The 15028-nt window shown below is 41.4% G+C and overlaps 1 protein-coding gene across 1 annotated transcript in view; it reads right to left on the reverse strand.

The window, feature by feature from the left end:
* Positions 1 to 15028, reverse strand: part of LOC132394761 (paladin-like) — a gene marked incomplete at its 5' end in the record, with an annotated part of 332204 nt that overhangs the window by 267637 nt on the left and 49539 nt on the right. The window contains one exon of the mRNA XM_059971170.1: positions 7796 to 7944. Within this exon, the coding sequence (XP_059827153.1) occupies positions 7796 to 7944 (149 nt within the window). The remainder of the gene's footprint in view (positions 1 to 7795; positions 7945 to 15028) is intronic.

The raw sequence follows: 15028 nt of genomic DNA on the forward strand, positions 1-15028 counted from the left end.
TCTTCTAAATTCCAGTGAGTACAGGACCAAAGCTGCCAAAAGCTACTCATAAGTTAACTCCTTCATTCCTGGAATCATCGTCATGAACCTCCTCTGATAACAACACATCCTTGCTGAGATATGGGGCTCATTTTTTTTTAAATCACAGCAAGAGGTGGAGAGGGAAGAGATAAAAGAAGCTCGGAGAGAAGCTTTTTTTTAACTGATCACAGCAAAGAGGCTAGACTGCGCAGGCGCGTGACGTAGTGCACCAAAGGTTTAAAAAGGAAGACTGCCATATACAGCGGCCATTGTCGGAGTGGACTGAGGCAGAGTGGGACAGCTTTGGATCAATCAGGCAGAGGCGAGAACAGGCAGAGGCGAGGTTTGAACGGGGCACAACTGCGCAAGTGCGTGGAAGTCGGCCTCTGATATCTGCAGGGGAATTTAAAAAGTGAGCAGAGGCTGAGTACGAGCTTCACTCCAGGTGAGGTAAGGCTGGGTAAGCTCCTTTAAGTAATCTAATTAGATTAGGAGTAGGTAATGGAGGCAGCAGTTAGGGCAGTCGAGTGGTCCATTTGCAGTATGTGGGAAGTCAGGATGAACACAGCTGTCCCTGATGACTACACCTGCAAAAGGTGCATCCAGCTGCAGCTCCTGACATACCGTGTCAGGGAACTGGAGCTGGAACTGGATGAACTTCGGATCATTCGGGAGGCAGAAATAGACAGGAGTTTCAGGGAGACAGTCACCCCTAGGAGTCAGGAGACAGGTAGTTGGGTGACTGTCAGGAGAGGGAAGGGGAAGAGCAGAGCACCCCTGTGTCTGTTCCCATCAACAATAAGTATACTGTTTTGGATACTGTTGGTGGGGACGACCTACCAGCAACAAGTTGCAGTGGTTGTGTCTCTGGCACCGAGACTGGACCCTCAGCTCAGAAGGGAAGGAGGGAAAAGAGGAGAGCAGTAGTGATAGGGGATTCGATAGTTAGGGGGACAGATGGAAGGTTCTGTGGAAGAGATCGAGAATCCTGGATGGTCTGTGCATCCCTGGTGCCAGTGTCCCCGATATCTCGGATCGAGTTCTCAGTATTCTCAAGAGGGAGGGTGAGCAGCCAGACGTCGTGGTCCATGTAGAGACCAATGACATGGGTAGGGTGAGGAGGTCCTGAAAGGTGAGTTTAGGGAGCTAGGACCAAGTTAAAGGACAGGACCTCCAGGATAGCAATCTCAGGATTGCTACCAGTGCCACGTGCAGGTGGGTTTAGAAATAGAAAGTTAGTGCAGATCAACACGTGGCTGAAGACATGGTGCAAGAGGGAGGGCTTCAGATTTATAGATAATTGGGCAGTTTTCCAGTGAAGGTGGGATCTGTTCCGGCGGAGCCATTTACATCTGAACTGGAGGGGGACAAATATTCTTGCAGGTAGATTTGCTAGAGAGGCTCCAGTGGATTTAAACTAGATACGAGGGGGCAGGGGTACCAGAGTGTAGGAACAGATGTATGGGAGAAGGAAGAAAAAGAAGACAGTAAAGTTCTTTGTACTGTTAGAGATAAACAGAGAGGAGGAGGTGGAGAATTTCTTAAATGCATTTATTTTGATGCTAGGAGCATTGTAAGAAAGGTGGATGAGCTTAGAGCATGGATTGATACCTGGAAATATGATGTTGTAGCTATTAGTGAAACATGGTTGCAGGAGGGGTGTGATTGGCAACTAAATATTCCTGGATTTCGTTGCTTCAGGTGTGATAGAATCAGAGGGACAAGAGGGGGAGGTGTTGGGTTGCATGTCAGAGAAAATATTACAGCGGTGCTCTGGCAGGATAGGTTAGCAGGCTCATCTAGGGAGACTATTTGGGTGGAATTGAGGAATGGGAAAGGTGTAGTAGCACATATAGGTGTGTGTTATAGATCACCTAATGGGGAGCGAGAATTGTAGGAGCAAATTTGCAAGGAGATAGCAGATATTTGTAGTAAGCACAGGGTTGTGATTGTGGGAGATTTTAATTTTCCACCCATAGACTGGGAAGCCCATACTGTAAAAGGAATGGATGGTTTGGAGTTTGTAAACTGTATGCAGGATAGTTTTTTGCAGCAATACATAGAGGTACCAACTAGAGAAGGGGCAGTGTTGGATCTTCTGTTAAGGAATGAAATAGGTCAGGTGACAGAGGTATGTGTCGGGTCCAGTGATCACAATGCCATTAGTTTCAATATAATTATGGAAAAGGATAGGACTGGACCCACCCAGGACTGAGATTTTTGATTGGAGAAAGGCTAACTTTGAGGAAATGCAAAAGGATTTAGAAGGAGTGGATTGGGACAATTTGTTTTACGGTAAGGATGTAATAGAGAAATGGCGGTCATTTAAAGGTGAACTTTTGAGGGTACAGAATCTTTATGTTCCTGTTAGGTTGAAAGGAAAGGTTAAAAGTTTGAGAGAGCCATGGTTTTCAAGGGATATTGGAAATTTGGTTAGGGAAAAGAGTGATATATAACATAGAATATAGAACATTGAATAGTACGGCACATTACAGGCCCTTCGGCCCACAATGTTGTGCCGACCCTCAATCCCTGCCTCCCATATAACCCCCCACCTTAAATTCCTCCATATACCTGTCTAGCAGTCTCTTAAACTTCACTAGTGTATCTGCCTCCACCACTGACTCAGGCAGTGCATTCCACGCACCAACCACTCTCTGAGTGAAAAACCTTCCTCTAATATCCCCCTTGAACTTCCCTCCCCTTACCTTAAAGCCATGTCCTCTTGTACTGAGCAGTGGTGCCCTGGGGAAGAGGCGCTGGCTGTCCACTGTCTATTCCTCTCAATATTTTGTACACCTCTATCATGTCTCCTCTCATCCTTCTTCTCTCCAAAGAGTAAAGCCCTAGCTCCCTCAATCTCTGATCATAATCCATACTCTCTAAACCAGGCAGCATCATGGTAAATCTCCTCTGTACCCTTTCCAATGCTTCCACATCCTGAGGTGACCAGAAGGGGACAGAGTATTCTAAGTGTCTAACTAGAGTTTTATAGAGCTGCATCATTATATCGCGTCTCTTAAACTCTATCCCTTGACTTATGAAAGCTAACACCCTTAGCTTTCTTAACTACCCTATCTACCCTATCTAATTTTCAGGGATCTGTGGACATGTAGATCCCTGCCTTGGAGGGATCTACAAACTCTCTGCCTTGGAGTTTGTCCTTCCAAAGTGTACCACCTCACATTTCTCCGGGTTGAACTCTATCTGCCACTTCTCAGCCCACTTCTGCATCCTATCAATGTCTCTCTGCAATCTTTAACAATCCTCTACACTATCTACAATACCACCAACCTTCGTATCGTCTGCAAACTTGCCAACCCACCCTCCTACCCCCGCATCCATGTCGTTAATAAAAATCACAAAAAGTAGAGGTCCCAGAACAGATCCTTGTGGGACACCACTAGTCACAACCCTCCAATCTGAATGTACTCCCTCCACCACAACCCTCTGCCTTCTGCAGGCAAACCAATTCTGAATCCACCTGGGCAAACTTCCCTGGATCCCCATGCCTTCTGACTTTCTGAATAAGCCTATCGTGTGGAACCTTGTCAAATGCCTTACTAAAATCCATGTGGATCACATCCACTGCATTACTCACATCTATATGCCTGGTCACCTCCTCAAAGAACTCTATCAGGCTTGTTAGACACAATCTGCCCTTCACAAAGCCATGCTGACTGTCCCTGATCAGACTATGATATTCTAAATGCCCATAGATCCCATCTCTAAGAATCTTTTCCATCAGCTTTCCCACCACAGACGTAAGACTCATTGATCTATAATTACCTGGACTATCCTACTATCTTTTTTAACAAGGGGACAACATTCACCTCCCTCCAATCCTCCGGTACCATTCCCGTGGACAATGAGGACATAAAGATCCTAGCCAGAGGCTCAGCAATCTCTTCCCTCACCTCGTGGAGCAGCCTGGGGAATATTCCATCAGGCCCCGAGGACTTATCCATCCTAATGTATTTTAACAACTCCAATACCTCCTCTCCCTTAATATCAACATGCTCCAGAACATCAACCTCACTAATATTGTCCTCACCGTCATCAGGTTCCCTCTCAGTGGTGAATACCGAAGAGAAGTATTCATTGAGGACCTTGCTCACTTCCACAGCCTCCAGGCACATCTTCCCACTTTTATCTCTAATCGGTCCTACCTACACTCCTGTCATCCTTTTGTCCTTCACATAATTGAAGAATGCCTTGGGGTTTTCCTTTACCCTACTCGCCAAGGCCTTCTCATGCCCCCTTCTTGCTCTTCTCAGCCCCTTAAGCTCCTTTCTTGCTACCCTATATTCCTCAATAGACCCATCTGATCCTTGCTTCCTAAACCTCATATATACAATAAATATAGGCAGCATGGAGTAAATGAGGTGCTCGAGGAATATAACGAATGTAAGAAGAATCTTAAGAAAGAAATTAGAAAAGCTAAAAGAAGATACGAGGTTGCTTTGGCAAGTAAGGTGAAAATAAATCCAAAGGGTTTCTACAGTTATATTAATAGCAAAAGGATAGTGAGGGATAAAATTGGTCCCTTAAAGAATCAGAGTGGACAGCTATATGTGGAGCCGAAACAGATGGGGGGAGATTTTGAACAATTTCTTTTCTTTGGTATTCACCAAGAAGAAGGATATGGAATTATGTAAGGTAAGGGAAACACGTAGGGAAGTTATGGAAACTATGATGATTAAAGAGGAGGAAGTACTGGTGCTTTTAAGGAATATAAAAGTGGATAAATCTCCGGATCCTGACAGGATATTCCCTAGGACCTTGAGGGAAGTTAGTGTAGAAATAGCCGGGGCTCTGACAGAAATATTTCAAATGTCATTAGAAACGGGGATGGTGCCGGAGTATTGGCGTATTGCCCATGTGGTTCCATTGTTTAAAAAGGGTTCTAAGAGTGAACCTAGCAATTATAGGCTTGTCAGTTTAACGTCAGTGGTGGGTAAATTAATGGAAAGTATTCTTAGAGATGGTATACATAATTATCTGGATAGACAGGGTCTGATTAGGAACAGTCAACGTGGATTTGTGCATGGAAGGTTATGTTTGACAAATCTTATTGTATTTTTTGAAGACGTTACGAGGAAAGGTGACGAGAGTAGAGCAGTGGATGTTGTCTATATGGACTTTAGTAAGGCCTTTGACAAGGTTCCACATGGAAGGTTAGTTAGGAAGGTTCAATCGTTAGTTATTAATATTGAAGTAGTAAAATGGATTCAACAGTGGCTGGATGGGAGATGCCAGAGAGTAGTGGTGGATAACTGTTTGTCAGATTGGAGGCCGAATACTAGTGGTTTTCCTCAGGGATCTGTACTGGGTCCAATGTTGTTTTTCATATACATTAATGATCTGGATGATGGGGTGGTAAATTGGATCAGTAAGTATGCAGATGATACTAAGGTAGGTGGAGTTGTGGATAATGAAGTGGGTTTTCAAAGCTTGCAGAGAGATTTAGGCCAGTTAGAAGAGTGGGATGAGTGATGGCAGATGGAGTTTAATGCTGATAAGTGTGAGGTGCTACATTTTGGTAGGAATAATCCAAATAGGACATACATGATAAATGGTAGGGCATTGAAGAATGCAGTAGAACAGAGTGATCTAAGAATAATGGTGCATAGTTCCTTGAAGGTGGAATCTCATGTGGATAGGGTGGTGAAGAAAGCTTTTGGTATGTTGGCCTTTATAAATCAGAGAATTGAGTACAAGAGTTGGGATGTAATGTTAAAATTGTACAAGGCTTTGGTAAGGCCGAATTTGGAGTATTGTGTACAGTTCTGTTCACCAATTTATAGGAAAGATGTCAACAAAATAGAGAGAGTACAGAGAAGGATTACTAGAATGTTACCTGGGTTTCAGCACCTAAGTTACAGGGAAAGGTTCAACTAGTTAGGTCTTTATTCTTTGGAGCGTAGAAGGTTGAAGGGGGTCTTGATAGAGGTATTTAAAATTATAAGGGGGATAGATAGATTTGACGTGGATAGGCTTTTTCCATTGAGAGTAGGGGAAATTCAAACAAGAGGACATGAGTTGAGACTTAGGGGGCAAAAGTTTAAGGGTAACATGAGGGGGAATTTCTTTACTCAGAGAGTGGTAGCTGTGTGGAGTGAACTTCCAGTAGAAGTGGTAGAGGCAGGTTCGGTTTTGTCATTTAAAGCAAAATTGGATAGGTATATGGACAGGAAAGGAAAGGAGGGTTATGGGCTGAGTGTGGGTCAGTGGGACTAGGTGAGAGTAAGCGTTCAGCATGGACTAGAAGGGCCGAGATGGCTTGTTTCCATGCTGTAATTGTTATATGGTTATAAAACTCTTAACAATACTCTGTTCAGCCTGACTAGTGTTGTTTAAAGCCTCAGCATTATATCCTTACTTTTATATTCTATTCCCCTTGAAATAAATGCCAACAATGCATTTGCCTTTAATACAAATCAACCTGTAAATTAACCCTCTAGGAGTCTTGCACAAGGACTCTGCATATGTCTCTCTTCACCTCTGATGTTTGAACTTTCTTGCCATTTAGATGATAGTTCACACTGCTGGTTTTTTTTTACAAAAATGCATTATCACACATTTCCCAACACTGTATTCCATCTCCCACTTTCTTGCCCATTCTTCCAATTTGTTTAAGTCCTGCTGCAATTGCATTGCACTACCTACCTTCATATAATCTCATCTGCAAACTTTGCCACCACACCATCAATTCCACTATCTAAATCACTGACTAACAATGTGAAAAGCAGTGGTCCCAATTCTGACTCCTGAGGAACACCACTAGTTACTTGCAGTCAACCAGAAAGACCCCTTTTATTCCCACTTACTGCCTCCTGCTTGTCAGCCATACCTCTATCCATGCCAGTATCTTTCCTCTAAGGCCATAGGATTTTATCTCGTTAAGCAGCCTCATGTGTGGCACCTTATCAAATACCTTCTGAAAATCCAAGTAACTGACATCCACGGCCTCTCTTTTGTCCACCCTGCTTGTTACTTCCTTGAAGAGCTTCAACAGATTTGTCAGGCAAGACTTCCCTTCACAGAAACCACACTGACCTTGACTTATTTTATCATTAGTTTCCAAATACCTTGCAACCTCATCCTTAATAATTGACTCCAACATTTTCCCAGCCACTGAGGTTAGGCTAACTGGCCTATAATTTCTTTTCTTTTGCTTTCCTCCCTTCTTAATTAGTAGAGTGACATTTGCAATTCCCCAGTCCTCTGGGACCATGCCAGAATCAAGTGATTCTTGAAAGATGATGACCAATGCATCCGTTATCTCTTCTGCAACCTCTCTCAGAACTCTGCAATGTAGTCCATGTTGCTCAGGTGACTTTGAGTATGCCTAGCAGTTTTACATTTGTCCTCCTCAAGTTCTGGTGTAACCCTTCCGTTTTGTGCAGGTCATATCTTCCCCCGAACAGATCTTAACTATGCAGATGTCTGACACCCTGCCTCCTGAACCAATTCATGAGCCGCACATTTATATGCCAATTCAGCCTATTCTTACCTTCAGTGGCAAGTGGCATTAACAGCAATCCAGAGATTACAACCCTTGAAGCCCTGCTTTTCAACTCTCCACGCAGTTCCCTAGGTAGGCAGTCCAAAGTGGTATACTTGTTATTGAGGGGCCGACATTTTATGTGTTACTGTCCTGTTGTGTCAATTGGGCTCCTGGAGCATTGTGCTGTTATTACTATGAACTGAAATGTCACCGCTGCATGGTTTATTTATCACCTTGCAGAATGACAGTTGTTTCAAGTCTTACCTTTCCATTTGAGGAAATGTTGTTCTGTGGGCTATGATCAGTGCACCTATCACCATTCCAAGATTAGAACGTCCAATTCCTGTTTGACAGCTGAAGAGTAGGGCAGGAGGTGGCTTGGGACCTGTCCTGAAAATGATGTTTGGACAGTCCTAAAATTGATAACAGAAGACAAGACTGAATAACGAAAAAACTTGCAAATGACAATCCAGCTAATGTTCCAGCTCTAGCGCAAAACTTTGGATTGGACTGAACCCACATCTGTGAAGTCTCAAACTTTGAGACCTATTCATTCAAACTGAGATCAGTTAGTTCTCAGCTGGGCTACTAGACTCTGAAATTGCTCACCATTTTTCAATACAGTTAATTTAAATATCCATAAATCTATAATTAATGAGCTGCAGCAGTTATAAAATAATATGATCTCATAGCTAGAAGAGGACATTCAGTTGCCAGCACCTTTGAGAACAAAATCAATCACACTTAGAGTCAGAGTTTCAGAAGGCTACAGCAAAGAAAGAGGCCCATCAGACCATCTAGTCCACACTGAACTATTAATCTGTTTTGTCCCATTGACCTGCACCTGAACCCCTCTCATCCATGTACACTACCTATCTAAATTTCTCTTCTTATGTTGAAATCAAACTCAAGTATACCACTTCCACTGGCAGTGAGTTCCACAACTTCACACTTAAACATTTCACCTTTTTTCCATAACTCATGATCTCTCCTTCTGGCTTCACCCAACCTCAGTGGGAAAAAATGCTCACATTTAGCCTATCTATTGCTATGTATTCAGGCAACAATAAATATATGAATTCACCTTCCTATAATCCGTACAAAACCTAATACTACCATCTGGTTTTGGCACCATAACATATGGCAAACTCCAATTTGAGTTAGAATGTCTAATGATATTATTCTCTAACATATATTCAATTTCTTTCTCAACAAGTTCACATTTTTCTATGTTCATCCTAGATGGATGTTGTTTAATAGGTTTGGCATCTCCAACATCTACATCATGTGAAGCTATAGTAGTCCTTCTCGGAACATCTGGAATCAACTCCTTATACTTAAAAATTAACTCCTTCATCTGTTGTTTCTGCTCTAGCTGTAAATGTGCTAATTTCTCGTCAATATTTTCCAGAATGGTTGAATTTGGTAACCTAACAGAAAGATTGTTGGATTTAGAATGAAAGTTAGATGAATCATCTATCATGTTCCTAGTTAAATCAAACTCATTCTCACTAACCACAACAGTCACAGTATCAGATTGTTTCTTAAAATATGGTTTTATCATATTTATATGGCAAAGTTGTGTTGACCTTCTACGATCTGGAGTTTTTATTACATAATCCACATCATTGATTTTAGACACAATTTCATAAGGACCATGAAATCTAGCTTGTAAAGGATTTGTCTGCCCTGGGAAAAGAACCAACACCTTATCTCCAGGCTTAAACATCCTCATCCTAGCTTCTTTATCATACCAACTCTTCATTTTCTCCTGAGCCAACTTTAAATTTTCCTTAGCTAAGCTACAAGCTTTATGGAACCTGTCCTTAAATTTCAAAACGTAGTCCAACAAATTAGTGTGTACTTCCTTACTAATCCACTGTTCTTTCAATAAAGCTAAAGGTCCTCTAACTCTATGCCCAAACACAAGTTCAAATGGACTAAAACCTAAAGATTCCTGTACCGATTCCCTTACTACAAATAAAAGTAAGTTTATACCCTCATCCCAGTCACTTTCATTTTCCACACAAAATGTCCTAATCATATTATTGAGGGTAGAATGAAACCTCTCCAAGGCACCTTGCGATTCTGGATGGTATGCAGATGAAGTGATTTGCTTAGCTCCCAATTTATAAACTATCTGTTGAAACAATCCAGACATAAAATTACTGCCTTGATCAGTTTGTATCTCCTTAGGTAATCCAAAATAAGTAAAAAAATTTATAAGGGCCTTTGTCACAGTTTTAGCTTTTATATTCCTAAGTGGTACTGCCTCTGGAAACCTAGACGAAGTACATATGATAGTCAACAAATACTGATAGCCAGTTTTTGTCTTTGGTAATGGACCAACACAATCTACAATAACTTTAGAAAATGGTTCTCCAAATGCTGGGATAGGTTGTAATGGAGCTACTGGTGTAACCTGATTTGGTTTACCCACAATTTGACAAGAATGCACGTTTTACAAAACATCGCCACATCTTTTCTTAGACCAGGCCAGTAAAAATGTTTTAAAATCTTGTCCACAGTTTTCCTTACCCCTTGATGTCCACCTAAAGGCACACTATGAGCTAAAGTCAAAATCTCATTTCGATAAACTTTTGGAACAACTACCTGGTAAACAACATTCCAATCCTCACTTGCAGGAATTGTAGGCGATCTCCACTTCCTCATCAACACTCCTTTTTCCAAGTAATATCCTACTGGCACCTTCTCAATTTCACTATCTAGTAAAGCCTGCTCTCTTAATTTTATAATCTCAGAGTGTCTATTCTGCTCTGCTATCATCTCCTTCCGAGACAGAGATAAATCTTTATAGTCAGACTTACTCCAAGAATCTTGTTCAAACAACAAAGGTAAGAAAGTCTCTGACACATCCTCAAAACTCGAATCCTGAGTTGAACAGTCCTGAGTAACAACCTCATTCTGCGCATCAATCTTTTTAGCCATATCTCTAGTCACAACACAGGAAGAATCTGTGTTAGAATTCAACTCTGGTTTCTCTGAATCCATTGTCAAATGCACTTCAGGAAAAACTTGTCCACCTGCCAAGTCATTACCTAACAATAAAGAAATACCCTTCACAGGTAAGCTATGCTGTAATCCTACTTTAACAAATCCTGTAACTGACCCTGATTTTAAATTTACTTTATGTAAATGTTCAGGCATAAAATCACTCCCAACATCTCTTATGTAATTTACCTCACCAGTATCAGACTCTTCATTAAACTTCAACACACTGTCTAACATCAGTGATTGAGAAGCACCAGTATCCCTAAGGATTCTTATTGGCACCAGAGTAGATCCTTCTTTCAAGGATACAAACCCTTCAGTTATAAAATGATCATATCCCTTTCTAACTTGGTCAGACTCTAACAAAGCCTCATTTGTGTTTATCAAACCCTGTAACTTTACAGGTGCTCCAGTATGTTGCACACATGCATCTGGAACTGCTTCCTTCTCTTTCTTTTTCAATCTGAAACAGTTAGCTATTACATGGCCAGGCTTCTTACAATAGTTATAAATAAGACCAAACTGTCTTTCCTTCACAGGCTTTCCTTCCTCCTTACCTTTCTCATTAACCTCTGATTTAATTTCTGATTTACCTTGAGTCTCCATGTTATTTTTCCTCTTAAAAATTCTGCCCTGAGGAAATTTATTCTTATGGATTAAAACATACTCATCAGCACAGTCCTGCAATTTATCAGTACCCCTCTCATTTAAGTAGGCCCTTACTTCAACAGGAAGGCTTCTTTTAAATTCCTCCATTAAAATCAGCTCTCTCAATGTATCATAGTCCCCATTTACATTTTTAGAAGAAACCCATCTCTCAAAACACATAGCTTTATCAAGGCAAATTCCGGATAAGTTTTTTCCACAGACTTTTTCAAACTTCTGAATCTTTCTCTATAAGCTTCTGGGACTAATTTGTATGCGTTTAAGATATGCATCTTCACAATATCATAATCAAGTGCTTGCGCAGCAGTTAAAGCTGTGTAAACTTGTTGTGCTTTACCTTTAATTACACTCTGTAACAACACTGACGATTTATCTTTCGGCCACTCTGACATCCGAGTAATAGTTTCAAAATGTTGAAAATATCTTTCCACTTCTGTTTCACTAAATGGAGGGACCAATTTAATTTCTTGACTAGCAACAAATGGTTTTCTTGAACCAGAAGACTGATTCCCAGACCTTAATTCCTCCATTGCATATTCAAATGTCCTCTTCTTTTGATCTGTCTCCAATTTACAATGCTCCAATTCAGCTTTACTTTGTTCCAACCTCATTTGTTCGATTTGCAACTGCATCTCCAGATTACTTATTGGAAACGACTCTAAAGCCGAATCATCAAAAACACCCAAGTCCACATAGTGTGATGCGATTTACCTCTGTATCACAGCCTTAGATGTAGTCTGCAAAATACCTTTAAGTTGCAAACTACTAGCTATCTCAGATACCTCAGTTTTTTTTGCCTTCACTAACAACTCCGCATCTGGCGAAGCCAGAAACTCATCAATATTCATTGTTGCCGAATACCACTCACAAACCAATCAAACAAAAGAACCGAGTATTCCCCTTTTCCAAAACACCGATTTAAAAGCTAGCAAGCATTTAAACTCAAATGATCCAATCCCGGACAAGCCCCCATATTTATGTTACGTATTCAGGCAACAATAAATATATGAGTTCGGCAAGGTTTTTTTTTATAACAAACAACACGTTTATTAAACACAGAAAACAAAACCCCCAAAAGTAAACAAACACCAACGCAACCAGAAACAGCTGCTGTGTGGCAGCCCAAACAGTTCTTAAAGCGATATTGCAAAAACAGTTCTTTAAAGTGGTATTGCCAAAAGTTCGATATGCTCACAGTCCATTTAAAAGGAGAGACTTTATAAGACGATTTAAATTCTCTTTCACGTCGCTTTGCTTCAATCCCCGGCGTCGAACTTCCCACGACGAATTTACGAAATGGAACAGCTTAAAGGCACTGACCTTTCCTTCCTCACTATCCTCAATCCTTTCTGGTAATCCCAGGGATTAACGCGAAGATAGTCAACGAAATCCTTCCAAATAGGGATCAAACAAAGGTCGACCCCGTTTCACCGTAGAAATCGATTCTCCTCGATCTTTAACTCCCGAACTCCGATCTTCACTCTCCACTGATTTCTCGAACTAGCAGAATCGTAAAGAACCTGCTGGCAATGACCTTTTAAACTTTAGGCATTAGATAAAACTTCATCTTTCAACTAAACTGCGTCATCACATTAAATCACGCAGCGGCATGAAGTCAACTTGGCAAATCCAGCCACGAACTGCCCCTCCTCACAGGATGGGGTCTTCCTTTTATAACCTGAGAAAAAACCTGTCACATGATCTCTACTGGCGGGAAAATGACGTCACTCCACCATCACAAGACCATTACTTCAAGTCCAGTATAGCTTCAACCCCAGACACGTGACAAGGGTACCACTGTCATGTGTCACGAGTACGTAACACTATACAATGATTATTTTGTATACCTCTTTCAAATCTCCCCTCATTGCCCTACGCTCTGGGGAATAAAGACCAAACCGATTCAACCTTTCTCTATAACTCCTGGCAACATCCTTGTAAATTTTTTTGCACCCTTTCAATCAACTGATATTTCTCCTGTAGGTGGGTGACCACAGCTGAACACAATAGTAAAAATTAGGCCCCAACAATATGTTATACATCTTTAAAATAACATCCCACCTCCTGTACTCAATATATAAAGGCTAATCGGCCAAAAGCTTCTTTATGACCCTACCTACCTGTTATGCCACTTTCAATGAATTATGGACCTGTATTCCCAGATCCCTTTGATCTACCACACTCCTCAGTGCCCTACTGCTCACCATGCAAGTCCAACCTCGGGCTTTCATCACAAAATGTAACGCATCATGCTTGTTTGCATTAAATTCCATCTGCCATATTTCTGCCCTTTTTCCCAGCTGGTCCAGATCCCACTGCAAACTCTGATAGACTTCCTTGCCATCAACTATACCACCAACCTTGATGCCATCCACAAATTTGCTTATCCAGTTTACCACATTATCATCCAGATCATTGATATAAATGACAGACAACAGACCCAGCACTGATCTCTACGGTACACCACTTGTCACAGGGCTCCAGTCAGTGAAGCAACCATCTACTACCACTCCCTAATCTTGTCCCACAAAGCCAAAGTCTAAGGGCAGGACATAACCTACCATACACAAGGCCATGTTAACTATCCCTAATCACTCCATGTTGATCAAAATACTTACATTTCAGGTTCTTTAGAATGCTTTCCAATAACTTGCCCACTACTGGTGCCAGGCTCCATCTTATTTTTAGAGCTTCCCTTGAACAAATGAACAGCATTAGCTATCCTCCAATCTACCAGCAGCTAACCAGTGACCAAGGATATTCTAAATATCTCTGCTAGGACCCATGCAATTTCTGCACTACTCTCCCACTGGGTCAGACAGCACACCATCTCAGGCTCTGGGGATTTATCTACCTGGATTTTTCTAAAGACAGCAAACACCTCCTCTTCTATAATTGGTACACAGGCTATGATCTCATTGTTGCTTTGCTTCCCTTCTATAGATTGTGTGCCCATCTTCCAAGTAAATTTTAATGCTAGGAGCATTGTAAGAAAGGTGGATGAGCTTAGAGCATGGATTGATAACTGGAAATATGATGTTGTAGCTATTAGTGAAACATGGTTGCAGGAGGGGTGTGATTGGCAACTAAATAAATCCTGGATGTTGTTGCTTCAGGTGTGATAGAATTGGAGGGACAAGAGGGGGAGGTGTTGCATTGCTTGTCAGAGAAAATATTACAGCGGTGCTCTGGCAGGATAGATTAGAGGGCTCGTCTAGGGAGACTATTTGGGTGGAATTGAAGAATGGAAAAGGTGTAGTAGCACTTATAGGTGTGTGTTATAGATCACCTAATGGGGAGCGAGAATTGTAGGAGCAAATTTGCAAGGAGATAGCAGATATTTGTAGTAAGCACAGGGTTGTGATTGTGGGAGATTTTAATTTTCCACACATAGACTGGGAAGCCCATACTGTAAAAGGGATGGATGGTTTGGAGTTTGTAAACTGTATGCAGGATAGTTTTTTGCAGCAATACATAGAGGTACCAACTAGAGAAGGGGCAGTGTTGGATCTTCTGTTAAGGAATGAAATAGGTCAGGTGACAGAGGTATGTGTCGGGTCCAGTGATCACAATGCCATTAGTTTCAATATAATTATGGAGAAGGATAGGACTGGACCCACCCAGGACTGAGATTTTTGATTGGAGAAAGGCTAACTTTGAGGAAATGCAAAAGGATTTAGAAGGAGTGGATTGGGACAATTTGTTTTACGGTAAGGATGTAATAGAGAAATGGCAGTCACTTAAAGGTGAAATTTTGAGGGTACAGAATCTTCATGTTCCTGTTAGGTTGAAAGGAAAGGTTATAAGTTTGAGAGAGCC

This window comes from Hypanus sabinus, chromosome 5 (genome assembly GCF_030144855.1).
Source record: "Hypanus sabinus isolate sHypSab1 chromosome 5, sHypSab1.hap1, whole genome shotgun sequence".
Taxonomy (NCBI): Eukaryota; Metazoa; Chordata; class Chondrichthyes; order Myliobatiformes; family Dasyatidae; genus Hypanus; species Hypanus sabinus.